This window comes from Haliotis cracherodii, unplaced genomic scaffold (genome assembly GCF_022045235.1).
Source record: "Haliotis cracherodii isolate W230 unplaced genomic scaffold, xgHalCrac1.p SCAF_25, whole genome shotgun sequence".
Lineage (NCBI taxonomy): Eukaryota > Metazoa > Mollusca > Gastropoda > Lepetellida > Haliotidae > Haliotis > Haliotis cracherodii.
In genome coordinates this window covers 2,674,728-2,690,828 of record NW_027266281.1, presented here as the reverse complement: position 1 = coordinate 2,690,828, position 16,101 = coordinate 2,674,728, and the positions used below count along the sequence as shown (strand labels likewise).

The 16,101-nt window shown below is 41.3% G+C and overlaps 1 protein-coding gene across 5 annotated transcripts in view; it reads right to left on the bottom strand.

Moving 5' to 3' along the window:
• Nucleotides 1–16,101, bottom strand: part of LOC139472806 (uncharacterized) — a 112,682-nt gene that overhangs the window by 78,594 nt on the left and 17,987 nt on the right. For 4 of the 5 annotated variants that reach the window (XR_011653898.1, XM_071255283.1, XM_071255282.1 and 1 more), the window contains 12 exons: nt 15,808–16,050; nt 15,261–15,521; nt 14,271–14,513; nt 13,724–13,984; nt 12,012–12,158; nt 11,635–11,665; nt 9,213–9,277; nt 8,583–8,627; nt 6,875–6,949; nt 5,078–5,152; nt 3,328–3,396; nt 21–68 (listed from right to left, as the gene is read on the bottom strand). Coding sequence is in view for 4 of the 5 variants with exons in the window: in XM_071255283.1 (XP_071111384.1) it covers nt 21–68; nt 3,328–3,396; nt 5,078–5,152; nt 6,875–6,949; nt 8,583–8,627; nt 9,213–9,277; nt 11,635–11,665; nt 12,012–12,158; nt 13,724–13,984; nt 14,271–14,513; nt 15,261–15,521; nt 15,808–16,050 (1,563 nt within the window). In the remaining variant the exon portion in view is untranslated. Of the gene's footprint in view, nt 1–20; nt 69–3,327; nt 3,397–5,077; nt 5,153–6,874; nt 6,950–8,582; nt 8,628–9,212; nt 9,278–11,631; nt 11,666–12,011; nt 12,159–13,723; nt 13,985–14,270; nt 14,514–15,260; nt 15,522–15,807; nt 16,051–16,101 lie in introns of those variants that run through there. The other variant, XM_071255285.1, reaches the window with a different exon arrangement.

Genomic DNA, 16,101 nt, shown 5'->3' with positions numbered 1-16,101 from the left:
GCTCAAATTGTTCGACCTACCATCGCCATACTCCTGTCCTTCCGCTTTTTTCATTTCCATTTTTTTTCCTGGAGTATGAAAGAAAAAGCAGTCGATGTGTGAGAACCAAGCTATATGTTTGAGTAATGGGGAAGGCAAGATCAAAATCCGACGGTTATACTGTAACTAGCTCTGTATATTACATCGAAACTCGACTAACTGTCAGCTTAAATACCAAACCAAAGTCTAGCACACTTTCACCTCATGCTACAATAAATTGTCATTGGTATATAGAAAGCGAGTATTCGGAACACTGCCCAATGTATTTCAGTTCAGGCATGCACAATCAGCGTTTACTTACCTCTCTGTAAACGTATGTTCTCAATCAGCGTCTTCTTACCTCTGTGTTGATGTATGTTCTCAATAAGCGTCTACTTACCTCTCTGTTGATGTATGTTCTCAATCAAGGTCCATTACCTCTCTGTTAACGTATTTTCTCTATCAGCGTGTACTTACCTCTCCCTTAACGTGTGTTCTCAATCAGCGTCTACTTACTCTCTGTTAACGTATGTTCTCAATCAGCGTCTACTTACTTCTCCATTAACATATGTTCTCAATCCGCGTCTACTATCTCTCTGTTAACGTTTGTTCTCAATCAGCGTCTACTTTCTCCCTGTAAACGTATGTTTCTCTATTAACGTCTATTTACCTCTCCGTTAACGTATGTTCTCAGTCAGCGTCTACTTACCTCTACGTTAACGTATGTTCTCAATCAACGTCTACTTACCTCTCTGTTAACGTATGTTCTCAGTCAGCGATTACTTACCTCTCTGTAAACGTATGTTTTTCAATCAGCGTCTACTTACCTCTCTGTTAACGTATGTTCTCAATCAGCGTCTACTTACCTCCGTTAATATATTTTCTCAGTCAGCGTCTACTTACCTCACTGTTAACCTATGTTCTCTATCAGCGTCTACTTACCTCTCTGTTGATGTATGTTCTCTATCAGAGTCTACTTACCTCTCCGTTAACATATGTTCTCAATCAGCGTCTACTTACCTCTCTGTTAACGTATGTTCTCATTTAGCGTCTTGTTACCTCTCTGTTAACATTTATTCTCAGTCAGCATCTACTTACCTCTCCGTTAATGTATGTTCTCAGTCAGCGATTACTTACCTCTCTGTTAACGTATGTTCTCAATCAGCGTCTACTTACACCTCCCTTAACATATGTTCTCAATCAGCGTCTACTTACCTCTCTGTTAACGTATGTTCTCAATCAGCGTCTACTTACCTCTCCATTAACATATGTTCTCAATCAGCGTCTACTTACCTCTCTGTTGATGTATGCTCTCAATCAGAGTCTACTTCCCTGTAAACGTATGTTTCTCAATTAACGTCTGCTTACCTCTCCGTTAACGTATGTTCTCAGTCAGCGTCTACTTTCCTCTACGTTAACGAATGTTCTCAATCAGGGTCTACTTACCTCTCTGTTAACGTATGTTCTCAGTCAGCGATTACTTCCCTCTCTGTAAACGTATGTTTTTCAATCAGCGTCTACTTACCTCTCTGTTGATGTATGTTCTCTATCAGCGTCTACTTACCTCCGTTAACATATGTTCTCAGTCAGCGTCTACTTACCTCTCTGTTAACCTATGTTCTCTATCAGCGTCTACTTACCTCTCTGTTGATGTATGTTCTCTATCAGAGTCTACTTACCTCTCCGTTAACATATGTTCTCAATCAGCGTCTACTTACCTCTCTCTTAACATATGTTCACAATCAACGTCTTCTTACCTCTCTGTTAACATATATTCTCAGTCAGCATCTACTAACCTCTCCGTTAATGTATGTTCTCAGTCAGCGTTTACTTACCTCTTTGTTAACCTATGTTCTCTATCAGCGTCTACTTACCTCTCTGTTGATGTATGCTCTCAATCAGAGTCTACTTACCTCTCCGTTAACATATGTTCTCAATCAGCGTCTACTTACCTCTCTGTTAACGTATGTTCTCAATCAGCGTCTTCTTACCTCTCTGTTAACATATATTCTCAGTCAGCATCTACTTACCTCTCCGTTAATGTATGTTCTCAGTCGGCGATTACTTACCTCTCTGTTAACGTATGTTCTCAATCAGCGTCTACTTACCCCTCCCTTAACGTATGTTCTCAATCAGCGTCTACTTACCTCTCCCTTAACGTATGTTCTCAATCAGCGTCTACTTACCTCACTGTTAACATATGTTCTCAATCAGCGTCTCCTTACCTCTCTGTTAACGTATGTTCTCAATCAGCGTCTGCTTACCTCTCCCTTAATGTATGTTCTCAATCAGCGTCTCCTTACCTCTCTGTTAACATATGTTCTCAATCAGCATCTACTTACCTCTCCGTTGTTGAATGTTCTCAATCAGCGTCTTCTTACCTCTCTGTTAACATATATTCTCAGTCAGCATCTACTTACCTCTCTGTTAACGTATGTTCTCAATCAGCGTCTGCTTACCTCTCCCTTAACGTATGTTCTCAATCAGCGTCTACTTACCTCTCTGTTAACGTATGTTCTCAATCAGCGTCTACTAACCTCTCCGTTAACATATGTTCTCAATCAGCGTCTACTTACCTCTCTGTTAACATATGTTCTCAATCAGCGTCTCCTTACCTCTCTGTTAACATATGTTCCCAATCAGCGTCTACTTACCTCTCTGTAGTTGAATGTTCTCAATCAGCGTCTACTTACCTCTCCGTGGTTGAATGTTCTGAATCAGCTTCCACTTACCTCTCTGTTGATGTATGTTCTCAATCAGTGTCCATTACCTCTCTGTTAACATATGTTCTCAATCAGTCTACTTACCTCTCTGTTAACATATGTTCTCAATCAGCGTCTACCTACCTCTCCGTTGTTGAATGTTCTCAATCCGCGTCTACTATCTCCCTGTTAACGTTTGTTCTCTATCAGCGTCTACTTACCTCTCTGTAAACGTATGTTCTCAATCAGCGTCTACTTACCTCTCTGTTAACGTATGTTCTCAAACAGCGTCTACTTACCTTTCTCTTAACGTTTTTTCTCTACCAGCGTCTACTTACCTTTCTCTTAACGTATGTTCTCAGTCAGCGTCTACTTACCTTTCTCTTAACGTATGTTCTCAGTCAGCGTCTACTTACCTCTCTGTTAATGTATGTTCTCAATCAGCGTCTACTTACCTCCGGTAACGTATATTCTCAGTCAGAGTCTACTTACCTCTCTCTTAACGTACGTTCTCAGTCAGCGTCTACTTACCTCTCTGTTAATGTATGTTCTCAATCAGCGTCTACTTACCTCCGGTAACGTATGTTCTCAGTCAGAGTCTACTTACCTCTCTGTTGACGAATGTTCTCTGTCAGTTCCAGCTGGATGTTGCCGTAGTAAGCATCCTCGACAGGTCCTGGCAACACAGACAGTTCAATATACACAGGTACATTTATTACCCATAGGACCATGGATGTAGGGGAAATCTTTTTCACTGACCATCATACCATTGTGCTTCAAGCCTGTTCGTATTTATTTTACAATTGTTTTAACTGCTTGCGAAAATGACATTAGCAACGTGGCACCATTTCAATGCTTTGCCGCAAATAATAGAGGATAACATCATCCATTGTGCGTGATGTCACAAACGAGTTTATGTCATCCCTTTCCAAAAAGACCAAGATGGTTTAATGTCTCAGCCCGAGTCAGCGGAAGGTTCGGGGTTCGATCCCCGATCGCGTCATACCAAAAGACGTTAAAAGATGGTACTTGTTGTTACCCTGTCCGGAGCTCGGCATTAAGGGGCTAAAACAAGGACTGGTCGGCTCGGAATCAGTATACAGTGTCTGAGTGGGGTACTCATGTTCAACTGCGGCATGGTATCTCAGTGAGCTAGCACTATAAATCGACATCAGTCCGGACTAGTACATCAGTCCACACATACACGTGCATGCACGTCGCTATATAAGTGCAATAATCTGGGACGCAAAGTTACACCCAATTTCACCTCACCTTTACATTTTAGTAGATTAGTGTGCAAGTGTATTTCGGCGGGGAGGCGCATCGACAGGATGCAGCAAGAAAAGAAGATGCTTTCTCTCATCATACCTCGTCAATTCAAACAACTATATCAACACTGTAATATTAAATAGAACCTCTGCTTGTCTCAGAAAGCCGATAGATAGATCCATATTGTTCCTTGATATTTTGAGGCACACTCTGCAACAATAAAGAAACGCAAAAGGGAAGCATAAAACCAAACTTGTTTCCATCGCAGTTGAGGGGTGGTCGGGTAGCCAAGTGGTTAAAGCGTTCGCTCGTCACGCAGAAGACCCGGGTTCGATTCCCGACATGGCTTCAATGTGTAAAGCCCATTTCTGGTATCCCCCACCGTGAAATTGCTGGAATATTGCTAAAAGCGTCGTAAAACCATTCTCACTCACTCACTCCATCGCAGTTGCGGCTGTACTCTGTGATCTTGACACCGCTGAAGTCGCAGCCGATGATGCAGATCCGTCAAAATAGTCCTTCTAACTGGTCGTCTACCGCAAATATCTTCAGCGCGTTAACGGTTCCTCCCTGTCTGGGCTGATATCCTACGCAATGCTGGTATTGCCGTCGTTGTAGAGGTGGCTGTCGTTGTTCTTTTACGTAAGTGACGGAGCCGTATGACTCTGTCCTGTGCCCTTGTAGTGATACGTGGACAATTGGATCTTGGAAGGTCCTGTGTTCTCCCGTGGTTCGGATAACGGTTCCACAATCTTGCAATGGTGCTGGGGGCACGGGTGGCCAAGTCGTCTAAGGCGCCGCGATTCGCTGTGCAGAGTTGCGTCCCTTGGGCACGCCAGAAACCTATGATTGTCGGTTCGAATCCCGGTTCGCCCCGATTATGTCAGCACCATACCCGTGCTCGTGGGTTTCACCGAAGTGGTAAACGTCTGAGACCTGCATCACTTCGGGCTTTCCTCCCACATTAAGCTGACACGCCGTAATATAACTGGAATACTGTTAAAAGCGGCGTTAAACACAACTCACTCACTCACTCGTTGATAATTCGAATAATGTTATTCCTAATGCTTCAAACCGCAACATATTACCACATGTTTCCTGTACGTCTTCTTCTTCTTCTTCTGCAAATCCCAGGTTCCCTTTCGTATGGTCAGGATCGTTATCTGGAACATATAGGTTGCTGTACGTATGGTCAGGATCGTTATCTGGAACATATAGGTTGCTGTACGTATGGTCAGGATCGTTATCTGGAACATAAAGGTTGCCGTACGTATGGTCAGGATCGTTATCTGGAACATATAGGTTGCTGTACGTATGGTCAGGATCGTTATCTGGAACATATAGGTTGCCGTACGTATGGTCAGGATCGTTATCTGGAACATATAGGTTGCTGTACGTATGGTCAGGATCGTTATCTGGAACATATAGGTTGCCGTACGTATGGTCAGGATCGTTATCTGGAACATATAGGTTGCCGTTTGTATGGTCAGGATCGTTATCTGGAACATATAGGTTGCCGTACGTATGGTCAGGATCGTTATCTGGAACATATAGGTTGCCATACGTATGGTCAGGATCTATATCTGGAACATATAGGTTGCCATATGTATGGTCAGGATCGTTATCTGGAACATATAGGTTGCCATATGTATGGTCAGGATCGTTATCTGGAACATATAGGTTGCCGTGCGTATGGTCAGGATCGTTATCTGGAACATATAGGTTGCCGTATGTATGGTCAGGGTCGTTAACTGGAACATATAGGTTGCCATACGTATGGTCAGGATCGTTATCTGGAACATATAGGTTGCTGTATGTATGGTCAAGATCGTTATCTGGAACATATAGGTTGCCGTTTGTATGGTCAGGATCGTTATCTGGAACATATACGTTGCTGTATGTATGGTCAAGATCGTTATCTGGAACATATAGGTTGCCGTTTGTATGGTCAGGATCGTTATCTGGAACATATAGGTTGCTGTATGTATGGTCAAGATCGTTATCTCGAACATATAGGTTGCCGTTTGTATGGTCAGGATCGTTATCTGGAACATATAGGTTGCTGTATGTATGGTAAGGATCGTTATCTCGAACATTTAAGTTGCCGTACGTATGGTCAGGATCGTTATCTGGAACATATAGGTTGCCGTACGTATGGTCAGGGTCGTTATCTGGAACATATAGGTTGCCATACGTATGGTCAGGATCTATATCTGGAACATTTAGGTTGCTCACTCCATCGCAGTTGCGGCTGTGCTCTGCGATCTTGACACCGCTGAAGTCGCAGCCGATGATGCAGATCCGTCAAAATAGTCCTTCTAACTGGTCGTCTACCGCAAATATCTTCAGCGCGTTAACGGTTCCTCCCTGTCTGGGCTGATATCCTACACAATGCTGGTATTGCCGTCGTTGTAGAGGTGGCTGTCGTTGTTTTTTTACGTAAGTGACGGAGCCGTATGACTCTGTCCTGTGCCCTTGTAGTGATACGTGGACAATTGGATCTTGGAAGGTCCTGTGTTCTCCCGTGGTTCGGATAACGGTTCCACAATCTTGCAATGGTGCTGGGGGCACGGGTGGCCAAGTCGTCTAAGGCGCCGCGATTCGCTGTGCAGAGTTGCGTCCCTTGGGCACGCCAGAAACCTATGATTGTCGGTTCGAATCCCGGTTCGCCCCGATTATGTCAGCACCATACCCGTGCTCGTGGGTTTCACCGAAGTGGTAAACGTCTGAGACCTGCATCACTTCGGGCTTTCCTCCCACATTAAGCTGACACGCCGTAATATAACTGGAATACTGTTAAAGCCGGTGTTAAACACAACTCACTCACTCACTCGTTGATAATTCGAATAATGTTATTCCTAATGCTTCAAACCGCAACATATTACCACATGTTTCCTGTACGTCTTCTTCTTCTTCTTCTGCAAATCCCAGGTTCCCTTTCGTATGGTCAGGATCGTTATCTGGAACATATAGGTTGCTGTACGTATAGTCAGGATCGTTATCTGGAACATATAGGTTGCTGTACGTATGGTCAGGATCGTTATCTGGAACATAAAGGTTGCCGTTTGTTTGGTCAGGATCGTTATCTGGAACATATAGGTTGCCGTTTGTATGGTCAGGATCGTTATCTGGAACATATAGGTTGCTGTACGTATAGTCAGGATCGTTATCTGGAACATATAGGTTGCCGTTTGTATGGTCAGGATCGTTATCTGGAACATAAAGGTTGCCGTTTGTTTGGTCAGGATCGTTATCTGGAACATATAGGTTGCCGTTTGTATGGTCAGGATCGTTATCCTGAACATATAGGTTGCTGTATGTATGGTAAGGATCGTTATCTCGAACATATAGGTTGCCATACGTATGGTCAGGATCGTTATCTGGAACATATAGGTTGCCGTATGTATGGTCAAAGTCGTTATCTGGAACATATAGGTTGCCATACGTATGGTCAGGATCTATATCTGGAACATATAGGTTGCCGATTGTTTGGTCAGGATCGTTATCTGGAACATATAGGTTGCCATATGTATGTTCAGGATCGTTATCTGGAACATATAGGTTGCCGTTTGAATGGTCAGGATCGTTATTTGGAACATATAGGTTGCCGTTTGAATGGTCAGGATCGTTATCTGGAACATATAGGTTGCCGTTTGATTGGTCAGGATCGTTATCTGGAACATATAGGTTGCCGTATGTATGGTCAGGGTCATTATCTGAAACATATAGGTTGCCCTACGAATGGTCACAGTCTTTATCTGGAACATATAGGTTGCCGTATGTATGGTCAGGATCGCTATCGTGAATATATAGGTTGCTGTATGTATGGTCAGGATCGTTATCTGGAACATATAGGTTGCTGTACGTATGGTTAGGATCGTTATCTGGAACATATAGGTTGCCGTACGTATGGTCACAGTCGTTATCTGGAACATATAGGTTGCCGTATGTATGGTCAGGATCGTTATTTGGAACATATAGGTTGCCGTTTGTTTGGTCAGGATCGTTATCTGGAACATATAGGTTACCGTATGTATGGTCAGGATCGGTATCTGGAACATATGCACGTTGTGTTATGTCTGGAGAGTGAGTGAGTAACACCACATGGAGCACCTGGTATCATCACTTTTTGATAGTGACTCATGAAAGAGTCGAGTTGTACAGTGGACTCATGGATGTGGAAAGGTTTTCGCTAACATAAAGTCATATCATGCAGGACGATTTGAAAGGCAAACCCGAAATAGCTCAATTCTTAGACGGAATCTACGAGGGCGGTGGTGCTGTTGGCAAACTGAACAGCAGAACCGGGGCGAACCTCGGATTCGAACCAACGATCACAGGTGTCTGGTAATCCTAAGTGACACAACTCAGCAAGTGAAGTCAAGTGAAGCAACTTGAATGCCTTGGTGCATATTACCCCTGTGGTTGAAGAGACCTAAACTTGTTGAAATCCTTTAACTTTGCATGGCGGTTGACTATTTAGGTCACATCTCCACATGGAACTAAGAAACTGACACAACGTTGACGAACACAATTAAATGAACAAAAGATGCGATGTTAAGTATGAAGTCACGGTAGACCCATGTTAATTACCTCTCACCGGTGTCATCTGAAAACGGCAATAGGTATCCTCAGCACCTGGAAAATACATCATGCTTGTCTGATTTAACTCAGTAAAATGCAGTTAGTTGTCCAAAAATGAAATACAGGGGACAAAAAGCTTATATTTCCAACTGTGACAGAATTAAGCTTTCTGCATTTTCGGTTGGTTCAGACACACGTCATCGTGGCCTGTTGGTGTGGAGCTGTGATCATGCTTCCAATTCCTGGTTTACCTGGTCCAGGTTTGTTATTCACAGGCCACCGGAGAGCTTGAACATTCTGCTTCTAATACTGAATAGCATCAACTTACTCAAACTTTGTTATTCACAGACAGCCTGAGGGCTGGAACATTCTGATTTCATTATTGAATAGCATCAACTTGCTTAAGCTTGGAATAATAGTACTTTTGTGGGGTGGTGTTACAATAACACTCTAGGTTAACATGAAGCTTTAGGCTTAGTCAGTGGGATGGTGTTTTAATAACACTCCAGGTTAACATGGGGCTTTAGTCTCAGTCAGGGTGCAAGAACCGAAATCATTCACCCGCATTATAATTAAGGTTCGCAGCTCTCTTGGCATGTCAACATTATATCTGTTTTGGTACAATATTTGTGTTCATACCTTCACCTGACGTCTCCATCGTCTCGTAATTCTGTTGGTGTCTTGCCCTGTTCGCTCGTTCAGTTCTGGTATAGATGCACAATCACATTTTGTTAGACAAACATAATAGTAATCATGGTCTTGTTTTATCATGCTTTTGAGGTATTAGCATGTCATGAATTTAATACCAAAACAATGGGTTATTTGTAAATACAAGCTATGATGAATTCTTTTGTAGGCATTACTTAGATGTTGACGGATGACAAAGCAGACACAATTTATGGATAAGAACTTCTTCAATTATTGTAAAGGCGACGTTTCGGTATAGAACCTTATACCGCTGTCAAACAAGTATTGCGTGGCAATGACATAAGGATCTATGTCGAAACATGGCCTTTAAAGTAATTAAAGAAGTTGTTATCCATAAATCGTGTCTACTTTACCAGTTATGATATTGTGGTTCACAATATGCAACTAGATATCATCTTTCAGAACGGGAATGAATATACGGTCAAAATTTGGGGATTATGTTTCTTTTTGAGATATGAACATACACGTGTGTATAGAACTGATGATGGTCAGTATGTTGTTCTACATGATGGTCAGTATGTTGTTCTACATGATGGTCAGTATGTTGTTCTACATGATGGTCAGTATGTTGTTCTACATGATGGTCAGTATGTTGTTCTACATGATGGTCAATATGTTGTTGTACATGATGGTCAGTATGTTGTTCTACATGATGGTCAGCATGTTGTTCTACATGATGGTCAGTATGTTGTTGTACATGATGGTCAGTATGTTGTTGTACATGATGGTCAGTATGTTGTTCTAGATGATGGTCAGTATGTTGTTCTACATGATGGTCAGTAGTTGTTCTACATGATGGTCAGTATGTTGTTGTACATGATGGTCAGTATGTTGTTGTACATGATGGTCAGTATGTTGTTGTACATGATGGTCAGTATGTTGTTGTACATGATGGTCAGTATGTTGTTGTACATGATGGTCAGTATGTTGTTGTACATGATGGTCAGTATGTTGTTCTACATGATGGTCAGTATGTTGTTTTACATGATGGTCATTATGTTGTTTCTGCAGATTAGAGAAAGGAGAAAGTGCTGTAAGAGTCAGCCTTATCCAGATGATACAAAACAAAAACATGGGGAAAAAAGGGAAAATAATCATAGGCTTTGATTTTGTTTGGATTTTCAACAATTACATATTTTGGTATAAAGACAACGCGTAGTACATATGTAACGAAACAATGATAATATCATTGGAATATCAGGGAATTTGTCTTCAATTTTGACACGTGTAGCACTTTGATCCAAACTGAATTTCTTACACAGGACAGTGTTGAAGGGAAGAAAGGGATGATAACATGTATCCTATAAGTAACTAATTCTTACACGTCATACCCATGGTTTCCTTTTACCAGTGACATTATATAATCTATTCGTACATTTGCCTTTGTAATATCGCTAAGTTCCATACTAAGACTCTATTTAAAACCACCACATACAGATACGAGATGGTGTCAGTCAACAATCACCGCCCACGATAATAAACCAGGTAGACATTTTCCTCAACTTGTGGGAATGAAATGAATAACGTTTTCGGTACATGTAATTCAAAGTTAAATTACAAGGAAACTAAAAAATAAAAACTAATAGCAAAAGAATACTCATTTACATTTATATAATATGGTGACTGAAAAGATGCGTTCATGTGTTAATGTGTTGATGATAATGTGAGGAAACTTGGAAATGGCAGGCACCATAAACAGGTAGATTCCCATAGCTTTGTTGTCAGTTACTCAGGCTGAATCAAGAAATACAGTTTGCTCTGCCCACATGTATAGTGTAACATAGTATAGGTCGGCCCCGAACTTTTATACTCCTGGGCCGAGCTGTCATGTAGACATAGCCGAAGCCGGTGTCGCTGGTTATTGTGCTTTGAAGTTTGTTACGGTAACCGTGAATCGTGATATGGCGTCGACGGGGGACGAACATGGTGGAGGAAGAGCAACCTCAGCCGTGTTGTTTGATTGCTGTATATTGTGTAATGCTGTACGCTGAGCCACATGTGTACATGTGGTTATGAAACTTTTCAAGGAATTGTCATTACATTGTCCTCCGACAAGCACATAGTTCCTAGGGCACCACCAACGCCCGCCTCGGACAATCGTGTGACTGCTGTATCACAGACACAGTGTTGGAATACATGTTTGGGAAAAGCATGCTGCGGGCGAGATGGTTGACATAATCTTTCCATATTTCCTCCCAGGTAATAATATTCAATTTTAAACATCATCAGACGTGGATGTGACAGTACTACAGAAATGCATTTGAGCCATTAGAGAAGCATTAGAGAAGCATATTGGAATAATGAATAAACGTTATATATATGCTTGATAACAGCAATGTAAAAAAACAACTACCTGTTTGGTCTTTCATTCGGTTTGCGCCCAACTGGAAATGATAAAGCATACCAATTTCAAAACATAGCTCTTCAAACAATATTTTCAGTGAACAGAAATAACAATCATTAGATATATGTGCACAACATTATAGACGTTGTGTATTATTGTATATATCACATGTCGTTGAAGCTCTTAAATTAAACGGGTCAGTAAGGTAGCCTTGTGGTTAAAGAGTTCGCTCGTCACGCCGAAGACCCGGGTTCGATTTCCGACATTGGTACAATGTGTGAAGCCCATTTCTGGTGTCCCCAGCCGTGATATTGCTGGAATATTGCTAAAAGCGGCGTAAAACCACACTCACGCACTCACTTCAGTTAAACCACAGATGCACGTACGTTTTGCAGCATGCAGACTCCTCCTCAGGTGTATAATGACGAGGATGAGGATGATAATGGTAACCATGCCAACAGATCCAATAACAATGGCAGTCGGTCGATTCTTGTATTCAGTGTCATCACTCCCGATCGCCGACGAAACTTGCACTGTGACAAAAAGTTTATCAAAATGAAGATATATATATATATATATATATTTGTGCTTTCCCGATAAACGAATGCATGTTAGACTTTCATCTTGATCAGACATTAATCTATGTAATTCGTCTTCTACACCAACACAAATATGGTATTATTTCTTGGTAGGTCTAAGGTCCATAAGAAAGTTAGACACAGCTCAACCGATGCCACATTGTATGTTATAGTGTCAGTCATGACATCATCCAGAATGTAGTTAAGAAAACGTACAACTCTGTGGATAACAACTTCTGGTTTACAGCATATAGCCACATGTTGATGTAGAACCTTATACCGTTATCAAGCTGGAGTGACAACAACCAGGTGATAGGGGCACATATCCATGACATGAGACAGGCGGAAGATAAGCAACAGGTAATAGATAACAAATCGCACACAGATAATTGGATAAAGCCAAATGTACAGAAAGAATAACAAGGCGTACACACGTAATGAAGTACACGGGTAAATAAGCCAGGTGTACAGTTAGGATAAGGGTTAAAATGATTAAACAGTTGTGACAAGCTTATTGAGTCATAATTAAAGCCAGAAATTGTCATCCATAAAGTTGTACGTTTTCTTACGTACTCAACAATTTTTAGGATGCCAATCAAACAGTGACCCACAATGTATGTTGTACAACATGTACAGCTATGATAATTCCAGTTTGCCAACACGATCAGATCTGTCTAGTGCATGTTTTGAATGGTCAAAACAGCCTCATCTTTTATATACATCTTACATATTAAAATAGAACTGCAATAAGAATGACAACTGTCACTCTATAAACTTTTAAGTTTATCAAGGGAAGGCCATTTCCACAACAGAATTGAAAGCCATCAATATCTAATTCATTAAAAGTCGTATTCTTATGTACACTTAACATTTCCTTTTCATTTGCCATATCTAGTTTCCATGACTACCACAAGATGTATACCTATTCACTCACTCACAAACTTAAAGTAAACTTCACCTTCATCTTAGACTTAAGAGTCCCCTTTGCTTTTGTTAACGGAAAAAAGTATTGCTAAAAGCTGGAGTTGGCAATATACAGGAAAATTTTAGGTAATATTCAAAAACCTGTCCTTGCATCCTTTCTTAATATTGTGCGTTTAGTTCTATATGTGTTGCAAATAGCAAATGTCAGTTAATTAGTCTCACTGATTGATGAGGCTTTCTCACTTCCAAGTAAAACACTAAATATCATGTACATATATGCACCGCCAAATACCTTTATCATAATCAGTTATGGTCCCTGCCCAGTTTGCAGAGCAGGACATATTCCTAGCATTAGACGTAATAAATCATGTTTTATAAACGCTTGTCCATAACTAACATTGTCCTTATAAAACATCATGTGTAGGAGGTGAAAGAGTGGTTGGGGTCGTGCACGACACAAACAGCAGTTACGGCTCCACCATGTTTGCCAATTAAGTCCTCTAGGCTTGACTCCAATTGTTTGTAGCAGGGTGTATTGATTATCAATCAATATAACAGAAAGAAACTTATGATATTAGGTTAATGATGTAGCTCACATTGAACGTTAACATGTGCAACTGCTCGTCCGGGTGTCATCATGTGTCCATTATCAGCAGTACAGGTCAGTTTCCCTCCGTCAGAACGGGTTATGTTACGTTTGAGGAATATCGACCCCGTACTTGTTTGTCCGTTGTGATACCACCGGAATGTGTTGACACCAGGGTTGGCATCATCTACCAAACACTCTACACGGAGGTCTTCACCGACAGTGACATCAAGGGTGTCATTGCTTGGTTCCAGATGTACCACTGGCGGATCTGGGGATATCAATGATTAATCAACAGATTAGTGACATAATTCCATGCAATGACATGTACAGACGGGACAGGTATAAGCTCCCGTAGTAAATAAAGAATCTGTTAAATGTACGTACATTCTTCTTCTACTGAAGAGAAAACACGAAATTCCAATGACGCTTTTGTTACGTTTGTCATAGAAATATACTTTCATAACTCATAAAATGAGCTCCGAAAGGATTTCATTTGAACTGGCATACATTGCCACCCTCGTTATTCCCTTTTTATAGATTCGTAAATGACTTACACAGAACACTGATTTGAGTAGAGGCGCGCACATTCCCTACACTGCATTCTAAAGTGCCAGAGTCCGACTTGGATGTTACTGTTTTACTGAAGGTTCGTCCACTGTAGGAACGTCCTTTGTATGTCCATCTGAATGAAGTGACCGGAGAGTTGAAGGAGTCGACCACACACACGACACTGATCACTTGACCAAGGAGTACGTTGAGGACACGTCCTCTTGGCTCGAGGTGGATTTGCAGGGTGGCTGAAAAATTTGATTATGTACGCAATAATGCAAACAGTCTAGATATGTATCCACGTATTAATTCGAATACATCATGTACTTTCTAGTCTATATATATATATATATATGCTATCGAATCGTGTTACTTTCATTTTGATAGTGTTTATATATTTTACCAAATAAAATTTTCGCTATGTCTATTTCTCGCCTCCACCTCAATGAAATACAACCCAACATCACTAATGTCTCAAACCCATCTACACATCATATCACGCCAACATCACTACTGTGTTCAACCTTCTTCCACAAAACACCACCCCACATCAGTAATGTGTCAAAACCGTCTCAACGACATATCACGCATACATCACTTCTGTATTGAAATCAACCTCCACCTCCATGACATGCTACCATCAACCCCACAAGTAAAACATCAAATATCATGTACACACGTGCACCCTTGATGACCATTATCATTATCACTTATGTTCCCTGCCCATTTTGCAGAGCAGGACATATTCCCGGCATGAGACGTGATAAATCATGTTTTATAAACGCTTGTCCATAACTAACATTGTAGTTATAGAAAATCACGTGTAGGAGGTGACAGAGTGGTTGGGGTCGTGCACGACAAAAATAGCAGTTACGGTTCCACCACGTTTGCCAATAAAGACCTCGAGGATGGACTCCCATGGTTTGTAGCAGGGTGGAAGAAAGCCTCTCATTATTACAGAAAGAAACTTATAATAGGTTAATGATGTAGCTCACATCGAACGTTAACATGTGCAACTGCTCGTCCGGGTGTCATCATGTGTCCATTATCAGCAGTGCAGGTCAGTATCCCTCCGTCAGAACGGGTTATGTTACGTTTGAGGAATGTCGAGCCAGTACTTGTTTGTCCGTTGTGATACCACCGGAATGTGTTGACACTAGGTTTGGCATCATCTACCAAACACTCTACACGGAGGTCTTCACCGACAGTGACATCAAGGGTGTCATTGCTTGGTTCCAGATGTACCACTGGAGGATCTGGGGATATCAATGATTAATTCACAGATTAGTGACATAATTCCATGCAATGACATGTACAGATGGGACAGGTATAAGCTCCCGTAGTAAATGAAGAATCTGTTAAATGTACGTACATTATTCTTCTACTGAAGAGAAAACACGACATTCCAATGACACTTTTGTTACGTTTGTCATAGATATAAATTTTCATAACTCATAAAATGAGCTCCGAAAGGATTTCATTTGAGCTGGCATACATTGCCACCCTCGTTATTCCCTTTTTATAGATTCGTAAATTACTTACACAGAACACTGATTTGAGTAGAGGCGATCACATTCCCAGCACTGCATTCTAAAGTGCCAGAGTCCGACTTGGATGTTACTGTTTTGCTGAAGGTTTGTCCACTGTAGGAACTTCCGTTATGTGTCCATCTGAACGAAGTGACCGGAGAGTTGGAGTAGTCGACCACACACACGACACTGATCACCTGACCAAGGAGTACGTTGAGGACACTTCCTCTTGGCTCCAGATGGATTTGCAGGGTGGCTGAAAGATGTGACCACGTATACAATATGCAAACAATTCAATTATGTATCC